General features: G+C 38.0%; 1 protein-coding gene across 1 annotated transcript; it reads right to left on the bottom strand.

Annotated features, from left to right (window-relative positions):
* Positions 1-2,287: 2,287 nt before the first annotated feature.
* Positions 2,288-12,211, bottom strand: LOC135479037 (integral membrane protein GPR180-like). The gene is made up of 9 exons (XM_064758748.1): positions 11,993-12,211; positions 11,279-11,419; positions 10,726-10,935; positions 9,839-10,019; positions 8,925-8,974; positions 8,571-8,722; positions 7,505-7,696; positions 5,409-5,486; positions 2,288-4,388 (listed from the first exon to the last, which is right to left on the bottom strand). The coding sequence occupies exons 1-9, from the start codon at positions 12,144-12,146 to the stop codon at positions 4,233-4,235; spliced, it is 1,314 nt and encodes a 437-aa protein (XP_064614818.1). The 5' UTR covers positions 12,147-12,211; the 3' UTR covers positions 2,288-4,232.
* Positions 12,212-12,485: the final 274 nt, after the last annotated feature.

The raw sequence follows: 12,485 nt of genomic DNA on the forward strand, positions 1-12,485 counted from the left end.
CAGTTTCAATACTTTGACAAATGCAGCTGTCCCTTTGAACACTTTAACAAATACACAGGTTTTTTTTAGAATTAATTACTTTCACCACAGTCAGTATTTTTTTTCTTTTTTTTTTGGTAGGGGGGGGGGAGGTTAAAAATAGTCAGTGTGCTTGTAAAAACACTTTGACCAATGGTCAGTTTATTTAAATACCTTAACCAATGGTCGAGTAAATCGTTTGTTTGAATATATTTTGACAAATAGTCAGCTGGTTTGCCTATTAAATACACCGAATACAGGGTTTTACCTTTGTTTGATGTAAATGTATTTTGTCAGTTTGGTGATAGGTAATAAACAGCTATATGCCTCAGAATCTCGAAAACTTTTTTTTTTTAATTCTTTAACTGAAAATGTGTTTACCTGCCTATTACACTGGACAGTGTTTATTTATCTGACAGCTGGTTAATGCCATGCGCAAGAATTGCTCACTTGTATAATGGCGGTCAGTTTATTGTGTGGAAAAAGAAAAACAGAGTTGCCGGGGAAAACCACCGACCTTTAGTCAGATTCTAACGAACTTCCCCACATGTGACGTACATGTTTAGATACCCATGTGGTAGAACGGTTAATAAGATGCGTCTTTCAATGTGGACTTCAGCGGGTTTACATCCGCATTATACCAGAATTATAGTGTTGAGGAAACCATGCAGAGCCTGACAGAAACCTTCGGCCATCAACAGGTTTCAAGTCATGAAGCTGGCCGCCATCTTGCTACAAGGAGGGCATGCGTTGACATTTCATTTAATCCAAATTCTATATAAGGTCAAAGGAAGATACCGTGAACAATAATTATCGGAACGGTACTATACAATACTTAAGATACCAAGTTGGTTAAGATACCAACTCTTAACATTTTGTTAAAGAGTGATTCTAATGCATAATACAATAAGTCAATAATTCAGTAATTTACGGTACTTAATATGTACACATCGAATCAAGGATGGATTATCCCTCTCGTGCTATTCTGCTCTACACGTGTGAGCTCAACACACGCAGTACTTTGTGAGAAACCACCTCTAATACTTTGTTTAACATTAATTCCTTATACACAATACACTAAGTCAGAAATTCAGTAATTTACGGTACTTATGCACACATCCAATCAACGATGGAATATCCCCTCCACCCCCGTACTATTTTGCTCTGCACATATGCAAACCCTGAGCTTAAATACATGCAATATTTTTGAGAAACCACCTCTAACATTTTGTTTAATATTGATTCTGATACACAATACTACAAGTCAGGAATTCAGTAATTTACGGTACTTAATATGCACACATCCAATCAACGATGGAATATCCCCTCCACCCCCGTACTATTTTGCTCTGCACATATGCAAACCCTGAGCTTAAATACATGCAATATTTTTGAGAAACCACCCCTAACATTTTGTTTAATATTGATTCTGATACACAATACTACAAGTCAGGAATTCAGTAATTTACGGTATTTAATATGCGCATATCCAATCAACGATGGAATATCCCCTCCACCCCCGTACTATTTTGCTCTGCACATATGCAAACCCTGAGCTTAATACATGCAGTACTTTTTGAGAGACCACCCCTAACATTTTGTTTAACATTGATTCTGATACACAATACAAGTCGGGAATTCAGTAATTTACTATGCATACATTCAATCAGCGATGGAATATCCCTCTCGTGATATTGTGCTCTACATGTGTACAAACCCTGAGCTCAATACCAGTATTTTTAAAGAGAACACTCCTAATATTTTGTTTAACATTGCTTTCTGTTGTTGGACGCCGACAACGACGTAGAGGGTAGGACATAAGCTACACCTGTACTTCATACAAACGACCTAACAAAAGGACTTGATCTATTTCACGTCGTACTCAAGTATTATTATATGTTTATTATTTCACTTATATCACGGCGGTTAACAATATGGTGAGAACAAACCGGACAGAGTCCGGAGGAAACCCACGATCCAAGAGGGTTTATTTATTTTTTAATTGGTGTTGCAAGCCATACTCAAGAATATTTCATTTTAAAAGACGACAGCCGCCATTACGGTGGGAGGAACCGGGCAGAACCATGGGGGAAACACACGATTCAAAGCACTGATTTATTTATTTCACTGGTGTTTTACGCCATATTCAAGAATATTTCACTTATACGACTGGGACCAGCATTGTGGTAGGAGGAAATCGGGCTGAGCTTGGGACAAAAGCATTGAGCCGATCGCTATATTTCCACACCTTGTATGGCAGGAGATAAAAGAGAACAAAACCGTGCTTATTTGATATGTCGATAGTTTATTACAGAATAACATATCGCCATTATTGTCCCCTTATTGCTTGGGGATATACACAAATAGATAACAGTCCTTCCAGGTCCAATTAATGGCGTATCAATTCAACGGAGAAATGCAATATCAATCGGTTCAAAGGGAACAGCTTTGATGTAATTAAAAATCCCCATGAACAGAATAAAACCCTTACATAAAGTGAGACGGAGCCGTATTTCACCGGTTATACGTGTGACAATTTATCAACTGCCACACCTGCTCTGGTTTTACTCTCTGTATCTGCTGTAAGCGTTTCATATCGATAGACATTGCAATCATATGATTCTTGTGAGTAGCGACATGTCACTAATTTGAAACATATACATATAAAAACAATTTTGTTTTGAATGTCCAATTATACATGTCGAAAAGTTGCACTAATGTTTTTCAAGCTTGTCTAATGACCTATAACTGAAAATTACATGTGTATAACCAGGTACTGAAATATGATATTCCATCTAACTTTCGCTTGTGACAACATTTATTTTCTACGTTTTTGCCTTTCACAGCTGACCACGTCTGTACTCACACTATAGATATATGAACGACTCCCAATTTGTTTCAACCCAAACGAGATCTCTGGTTGCGGGAAGGAAAATGACAACGCAAACAATACCTTTCATCCACGGAGCTAGCCCAGAATTCTAGCCTAGAAGTATTTTCTGATAGAAAATGTGTTGTTGTTGTTGTTGGTTTTTTTTTGGACAATTTTAACCTGGAAATGTTTGTAATACAGACCATATTTATCTATTTATTTATTTATTTGACCGATTGGTGTTTTACACTGTACTCATGTACAGTGTTTCACGTAAACGACGGCGGCCAGCATTATGTTGGGAGGAAAGCGAGCACAGCCCGGGATAAATCTATTGACTGTAGAGGATGTCTAAACGACTGTAGTGTAGTCCGCTCACGATTTGGATGAATATTGTCATAATTTATTGGTAACACAACGCATACGAGTAAATAAATATGAACACATGGGTGGAATAATTTGCACACAGCTCACCATTCATACATAATACATCCATAAATTATGATAATATATACCTGTGCCACTTTGGCTACATGTGTTTCCTTTCAATAAAACCAAAAAAAAAAGAAAATATATATATTTACGTTATTCCGTTATTGGGCATATAGAGATTGAATTTTGTCAGTTTAATGAAATAAATGTGACTCTAACATCGAGACAAAAGATTTCAAATAGTTTTTACTCTACATTTTGCAATGCTATCAAATGATATTTATTTGTAGTGAAATTAGTTAACCGTTGTGCATAATATCGATGGAGCTGTCTACCCTGTCATTTTATTTTCTCGCTGACGCAGGGGTCGGCGGGTAAGATGACCAACCAACTGTGTACAAGCAGTCCTCTACAATTCCCAAGGCTTGAGCACAGACAATCCCCTGGCTGACTACTGACAATCCTCTGGCACACTACTTGTGCACTCAGAGCAGGCTTATAACACTCCACTACTACTCATATAGAGTTAGTGAAGCGGTCTAAATAAGAACAAGACCAGCCATCTACAAACAGTCATCTAACATTTTCTCTGGCTGAACGCATAAAAGCTATTATCTGTCTACTGGTACACTACCGATATGAAACCAGAGAATTTTTAACACATGTTTTCCTGTCACTCGCCACACCACACAAAAAATACTCTCTTTACAAGATTTCAGCCCAACACAAGAAGTTGTGCCAACACAAGAAGTTGAGACCAATAGCTTCATACAAAGTTCAAATGAAATAATTCAAAACATTTCAATGGTTTTATGGTATTATAATATCACTGAAGATTTTGAGATTTCGACTGTATGATGACAAGACAAATGATGACAAATACACTGGAGATTACGTTACAGATTCACCGTTAGGAATAAGACTTCAGACTAAAACTTTTGTCTAAGCGCAGGGGTAAAGTACTTGATAGTGCAGAGACCTCCCAATATAAACTGCGTGAGAAAAATAACCTATAGAGCATTATGACAGCTGCCGACTGACACAAGACCACACCCATGGTCACCAGCTGAAAAAAAATAAATAAAAGGAGTCATTTTAAAGCACTTGGTGAGGTGCAGATAAGGCAAGGCCAAAAATGGATTAAGTTTGGTTTACCTGATTGGTGTTTTACGCCATACATAAGAATATTTCCTTTATTCGACGGTGGCCACCATTATGGTGGGAGAAACCAGGCAGAGCCTGGGAGAAATGCACAACCATCCATAGATTGCTGGAAGATCTTCCCACATGTGGCTGGAGAGGAGTGAGTGAGTGAGTGCTTGGGGTTTAACATCGTACTCAACAATTTTTCAGTCATATGACGACGAAGGAATCATTATGGTGGGAGAAACCAGGCAGAGCCTGGGAGAAATGCACAACCATCCATAGATTGCTGGAGGATCTTCCCACATGTGGCTGGAGAGGAAGCCAGCATGAGCTGGACTTAAACTTGAACTTCAATTGATGTGTTTCACTCAAACGGGCTCTGTAGTTTTACAGGTGAACGACCTACAACTTCACCTGTAACTAAACTGTTCATTTTGCCACATCCTCAATTTTATTGATATTAAAAAGATGTTCTCAGGTTTGTTTTGAATGTAGGATGATATCCTAAAGGGAAAATGTAACTTTCAACAACAAAAGTAATATTTTATGTCATTAATTTGCATCTAGAAATGCAATGGTGTGGTTAAAATAAAATTTTAGGTCATTAACCACTTGTTGAAAAAAGACTGACCAACAAGTAAAATGTTCTCCATTAAAGGGGCATAACTCTGTTAAACACAAGGCGACAAATTTCACTTTCAACAAAAGAACACCAAACAGTTTACTAAATTTTCCTCCACTCACAGTGAAATTTTTTTTAGCAACTGTAAAGATGTACATCGTGACAATAACGCTTTATTTGTCAAAAACAGATTCGGAGAAAGAAACTGTTTTAATTCCACAACCTTTGTAACATCTGTTCTTCAAATATGTTAAATTACAAATATGGACATGTATTACAACTTGCCATTCGAAAATTCAGAAATTCAGGAAAACTTACCTTATAACGTAGGTATTCAGAGAAAATCCAGGAGAATATCACAAACACAGGATAACAAAGAAACCACAGCATACAGGACTGAAAAAGAAGAGAAGAGCAGAGAGGAAGGGTAAGTCTGAAATATGGATAAAATAAAAACCACAACACTTTAAGGATTATTGTCCAGATATACAGCTACTGGTCGTAATTATAAAGATTCTAACCACTTCAAACAGTATGTTACCGAGAGGGCTTCTGAAAAACGTAATATTGCCTTTAAATCCACTAAAAACAACAGATTTACCGCCCTACCCGATTTGTATTCTGGCCTGCTGCACAACTCAGCAGGTGACGTCACAGATGCCACAACATAAGTTTAGCTTGCCAAAATAACTTGGGGATTCATATCGCAACCACGTCACTTTCCAGATGGATTCCAGCTACACAGAAGCAAATATACTGCCGTATTAATTTGAACCCACGGTGGACGAAAAAGTTCCGATTTATAACACTGACATCTCTGGCCAGACTTTAGATTCTGAGTTTGCTGTCGTTGATTTTGATCTTTGTCCAGGCATTTCCGACCGCACTAGCAATAGCTTCATCCCGTATCACACTATACATGTCGCATGTTTATCTTAAAGTGAAATAAAGCTAAAATGTGAAGTAAGGTTCACCATACACACAACCGAAAACTATGCTTAAAAATGCTTTCATTAATTTTTTCAGATTTTTTAAAAAGTGTTTAAAAGCATTCAAATATTTGAATAGTACAGTGTGCTTTATGAGCCATAGTGACGGTATCTAGGAACTGTAACGTCACATCACCATTTTTTGCTGAAGTTCACCAGAAGGAACTTTTGGGAATCTTTTATTAGTAATCTTTCACTCATGGGTAAGATGTGTTATTCCAACATTCAGTGTCATGATTCGAGTCGAAAAAGCTTCCTCTGATGTCGGAGTTTCTAAACTCTGATAGTATGTTTCATAAAGCCCACCTTAGAATTCAAATATTTGAATGCCTTTAACTCCCTTCACAAAAAATCTAAAACAATATATGAAAGTATATTTGTGCATAGTTTTAAGTGGTCTATTTAGTGTTGCCTACTAGGATTTTTGTAGGTCTTTTCCTTTAATACTTCATATCAATTTCCTATTCTTTGCCTCTGCTTGCTTCACAATAAATATCATTCTATTCCCTGACGGACTCTAAATTCATACCTGTATACCATGACAAGAATTTATCGTTCGGAGGAGCCGATGCCCATACGGACCTAGTCATGTACAATATAAATACATTCATGTGAATGATGTGGATACCGGCGTTAGTGTACAGTGTACATTTACTATCAGTTTTAGTTCAGTTAATAGAATCTTATAACTATATGTATTTGCTGTTGTGGAAATTCAGCTCTATTCCTCTCATAGATTTCAGCTGTAAAATGGCTAGAGCAGAACACGGCCGTGTTTGGTGGGTACCAAATCCTTCTGTCTTGTGCTGTAAATCCCTGCCTTCCAGAGGGCTACACAGAATAGCGAACCAATTAGTGGATAAATTCGACATGGCTGTTGTCACTCTTGTAGCTTTTTTAACACTGACCTAAATGGCGAAGGTCTGACAGCTTGTACGGGTTGGACTTGTTTGATGTAATTTGGCAGAGACTACTGAGTGTTGGCAGGAAAAAAATGCATAAAATCAGCCTCATTATCTGGTGATTTTAAGAGCCATATAACTCAGATTAATGAACCTATTTGAACTATTTCTTTACAGTCAATTTAACAATCTATACAAGGGTAGCTAATTATCAATAAATAACAAATCTGGACACTAATCATTTAAACACACTGCCCTCTGCGAACTAGATTTAATTCTAATATTTCTGTCTAGCATGTCATAATGAGTATTAAGATGACACATGTACCAATCAAGTTCTGTTTAGAGTAAAAAGTTACACCAGCAGTAAAACCACAAAACTGAACCATGGCAGGCTTAAAGCAAATTGGGTTAAGCATATATTATGAAATAATGCTACATCAAAAGACCATCTGTGAACATTCAGTTATTAGCCCCTGCATGTAAACGTAGACGGATAACAGAAGGAATGTTTGCAACCTACTTTTGTAAATGATGAATAAAAGTCTTTTTTGAGTGCGCTCCTCTGTTTGGCAACTGTTGTGTAGAGATTCCAAGCAAACAGAGACGCCAGCAAAATGCGCAACACAACCAGGGCTGCACCAGCATGGCTGCGGTGCGCATGATACAGCCGGTGCTCACGGTCCTGATACTGTTCCCATAGAAACAGAAAACCCTGAAAAAAAAAAACACAGTTAATAGTTCGCCGGTACAACAGACAGAACCTTAACCAAGAGGCATAACTGTAAGCCTAAAACTATGACTACAAGAGTAAAGAAAAGAAGACACAAAGCAATGAAATTACAGTTGCTTTAAGTCCTTAAAAGTTGCTGGACATTTTAGCAATTTACAAGACAAAAATATCTTACAAATGTCAGTTCAATCCATTAAAACATATACGCACCCGGAATTGTTACCTACAGCATCCAGCGAGACTTACAGTGAACACAGACCTCGTAATTCTTCCTGCTATTGTTTGGATCAATCTCATAATTTTACTACATGCACGTCTGAAAGACTTACCTTAATTACATGTGGATATGAAAGTTTTATCAATCTTTTGGAGGCTTGTTTTGTAAATCTGAATTTAAGCAGGACGGCCAGTTTGTGCAAACTGATAGTAATGTTGCCCAAGCCAACAGTTACCTTATTCATAGAACAACATATCTGTCCCATCATGCCATGTGCCGATGCACGCAAGATGTCAATACACTTGAGTACTACGCAGGCCAAAGGAACTTTTAACTTTTATGAAACAGCACAGGTTAAATGGAACATGGCGAACCCAATACAGGAAGTCTGCTACATTTACACAAAAGCGCCATTTGCAATTTGGGATTTGCTTTGCAACATTGGTTTCATTTTTGTCTGTTGAAATCAAACAATATGGAATACCCAATTCTCTTGCATTTGATGCATTTCCGCTGCCAAACAATTCAACTAGACAAACTTGTCAGTGTTCTTTATGTACCTATTTTCTGTCAGACAGGACACTTTTTGCTGGTCACTTCAGACAAGTGAATGGTAATTTTAAAACCTGCATAGTTTACCTGTATAACAGCTAAGACCCCAACCACTTTGGCTGCTGGTTTTTTCCTGATGATATCAAGATGAGACGATTTGTGTGAACTTCCAAGAGTCCAGCCCAGAGAGAGGCTCAGTAACATGTAGAGCATGGCGAACTGTGAGAGGACGTCAAAGACTAAAACAGGAAAAAATTACATAAGAAAACATCTCAGTAACATGTACGGCAAGGTGTATAGAGAGAGTATGGTGGGCAGAATACAGTGGACAATTTTGGTCAAATTGAACAATTATGAAATGCCATCTGTACAGACTTCTATATTCGGCTTTCCAATTTAATCTGCAAGCTATAATGTTTGTAAATTTCAAAGAAGCCTTACATTCAGCCATCAACTCGTAGGAGGGGTAACCCATGCCGTCCCTGGCATACCTGAAAAAAGTAACACAGAAAACTTTCTCTTAAGTTTCAATGCCACAGGATCCAGAATGTGGGATTTTAAGTAGCCACTGAGACAACTTCAGACATGACTACCATCAATTCGCAGAAGCTGGTTTTGATTTCAGAAAGCTAGTTTTGTTTTACTTCAAGTGTTAAAATACAATTTAAGTGCTTATTTTTATACAAGAGGAGATAAATTGGAGACAATTTGAGACACTTGAGACATGAGACAAACACCGTATTTCATCTAAAGTTCATCATTTCTAACGTGACAAATTTTGCTTGATTCTCATTTGAGTCATCCACCTTTAATATAGGGTCAATTAAGTAATCTGTGAATTTTGACTAATTTTTCATCAGCTTAAATACTGGCATCAAAAGTATCATTTGAAGGCCTTTACATGCTTATTACAGTTCTTCTTTACACATCAAACTTTATATGTATGTTTGCTTGGGGCTTTACACTGCACCAGTGCCTGAAAAATCTTCAGTTCACATGACAATGAAGAAATATCAGGTGTATGTACATATCATGCTGAAGACACCAGACATGACACTCCACCCAGTCACAACATACTGACACCAGACATGACACTCCACCCAGTCACAACATACTGACACCAGACATGACACTCCACCCAGTCACAACATACTGACACCAGACATGACACTCCACCCAGTCACAACATACTGACACCAGGCTCCAACCTCTCAGTGCTGAGCACTTTTAAAGTCTTTGGTAAGAACTGACCCCAGTTTGATGCCAGACTGCCCGACTTCGCCAAAATTTAGGTGAAATACACTGTATCCAAATTTGAAACTTTGGGGCCATGTGGAGGTGTAGTTTTCTGGTACCTGTGAAGATGAACCATCATGAAGAATGCTAACACAGCCTGAAGTCCCATGGATGCTGTCAGCAGCTGGAGAACTAACTGCATGGGCCCGTGTTTGCTCATTGCCTGCCAGATCTGAGGTCCAAAGATGCAGCTCAGTACGAAATAGGCCACCGTCAGCAGCTGGTAAAACCTCAGCAACCCTACAACAAGCAACAATGAAGTAAAAACACATTCAATCATCCAAAAAATAGCTGTTGCTCTTAGTAGATTTGTTTTGAATTGCCAGTGAATTTTTACAAGCTTTTGAATTCATCACACCTTCAAACCTTAAACACTCCAGAAAGAAAGTCAAGTGCGCTAATAAAACACATCCGATACATGTATAAGCAAAAGTCTGGGGAGATTGAACATAGGTGTGCTAACCACACTTCTGGACTTTACAACGGATGTGATAATCATACACCTGCTCAAAAACAAAGACGAAGGTCGGTTTTTAAATATAAAGAGTGGTTACATTTAATTACTGGCAAAAAAAAAAAAAAAACAAGATATTCCGAACCAAGGTCAGTTTGCAATTTTACGAAGCTGAGGCTATTTGTATGAAATCCTTTCAGATGAGCTTTAACAATTTTATGCCAATCCCTTAATGCCTTTTACTTTTTTTAGAGCAGAACCCAAGCACTGGAATTATTTCACAAATGTAATTTAGCAAAGTTTATATGAATACTTTAAAAACAAAAAAGACGACTTTTACAGGGTGCAAGAGGATCAACATTTACAGCTAAATCGTAAATGTATATACATTTCCATATGATTTTTGCACATTAGGTATTTAAGAAAAGGCTTTATAATAATAATAATAATCATGATAATAATAGTGGCATGAAAAGAACACTGTTTTCATACCAGTTTCTTCATCACTAAAATGTTCTGTGGGGTTTCCCAGGGAGTCTGGGTTGACCAACTGGAGGTCATATTGAATGTAGTTTGGCTGTTCCACAGGTGTGACAGGACGGCCTGGTGAACAAGTGTATCCATCCGCATAGAGGACATGCCAGATGCGAGGGTACTTGAAATGGGAGACCACGTACTTCCCAGTTACATTGACCAACTCAACTGAAAAATTACAAGGAGATGATCATGCAAAGCTAAATATCAGTTAACAGATGTTTCTAGATGTTACTTGTATTGATATGTACCTGTAACGACAAGGCGTCGTTCAGTGTTCAGCGCATTATTTATATAAACAAGTAAATAATTGACTTCAAATATACATGTACTATTACAAAAAAAGGGCACACAACATTCCAGTTCGTGTTCATTATATTTTCTGAGGATATAAATGTCCTTTGTCCTTCATGCTTTTTTGGACATTTTAATTCCATGTATTCCCTGACCATGACTACAAAACTATGTTCATGTATTCAGGAAAATTCACGATACTGATGCTGCAACTCACAGACAACCCGGGCTCTCTCAAGCTTGTCCTCACATGTCTTCGCCTCGGCAGCTTCCGGCCAATCCTCATGCAGGAAGAGGTAGATTTTAGGAGGTGTCTGACCTGTCGTATTCAGGATATACCGAATTTCTGCTGTTTCTCCTGCAAACAGCGGATGTATACCGGTACACCATACACTTCAGTACATAGCAAAGACAATCATTATATTTGTGTCCTGCCAAGTTTTGAACAATTGTTGCACACATTTCTATGATTATACACAATAGCATGGAGAAGGGGCAAAGACACAAGAGGTTTACAGGGTGGTTCCATGAATTTCTGAAAATTTTAAGACTTCCCTCAGACCTTTCTCTGCACGATACTGATAGAAGATATACATAAAAAATGTACAATTAAGTGTCATGATCAAATTTCCTCGAACTGAACTGTGCTCATCATGATATCTAAATGTGGACTGACCTTGGAAAATTCTCACATTCATCAGTAAATCGTCAATGACTTGTCACATTTCTAAAATATACGCTATAAGAATCGCTATAAGGTTTAAAATGACGAGCATGATAACTGTGCACCATATGGCAAGCGAACGTTAATTTGTATAAGCTCTGGATACAGGAACCAGTGGATTTGTCCAAAATCCAATTATTAGACACTGGAAAGTGACACATAAATGTTCCTTTGTGGGGTTTTTTCTCAGCACAAATATATACGCACCATGGAAGCAAAATGATGTCAGATATTGGCCGAATGATGCCTGCGCCAGGGCTGTTGTGAACGTTCCTTGGATCGTTTTGGCAAAAGATGGCGACATGGAAGACAAAATAGCCAAAGACAGGATCTGCCACGTTGAATCCGTCCTGATCAACATTTTAGGAACGCCAGGTTAGGGATGAACGCAGACGTGGACAAGAAGTGTCAACATTGTTATGTCACCTCCATGGAAGCTTCGCTGTCATGGGCGCCGCCATCTTGAAACGTGGAGGGTACGTTAAAAAGTCTAACTTAACCACGATGCATACTTATTAATAAAATACGAATACGGACTGCATGCACCTTCGTTAGCACTGACACAGATCACAGACATGACAAACACTTTGAAAGTTTTGAAACCGTCAGAATTTGTCTTTCCTCCTACAAAGTCAACTTGTAAAAAGCCCTTTAACCTAATCAGCTACAATCACATATGCAGCTCTAAAGCAGTATGTTT

This window comes from Liolophura sinensis, chromosome 12 (genome assembly GCF_032854445.1).
Source record: "Liolophura sinensis isolate JHLJ2023 chromosome 12, CUHK_Ljap_v2, whole genome shotgun sequence".
In the NCBI taxonomy this organism is placed as follows: Eukaryota; Metazoa; Mollusca; class Polyplacophora; order Chitonida; family Chitonidae; genus Liolophura; species Liolophura sinensis.

What these genes read in the sequence shown, in the direction of transcription:
- LOC135479037 (XM_064758748.1), bottom strand. Translation starts at nt 12,146, where the DNA reads ATGTTGATCAGGACGGATTCAACGTGGCAGATCCTGTCTTTGGCTATT. An exon ending in CTACGAGTTGATGGCTGAAT is followed by an intron (nt 8,723 to 8,924) that starts GTAAGGCTTCTT and finishes TTCCTGTTTTAG; the next exon opens with TCTTTGACGTCCTCTCACAG. An exon ending in TTTATTCATCATTTACAAAA is followed by an intron (nt 5,487 to 7,504) that starts GTAGGTTGCAAA and finishes CTTCTTTTTCAG; the next exon opens with TCCTGTATGCTGTGGTTTCT.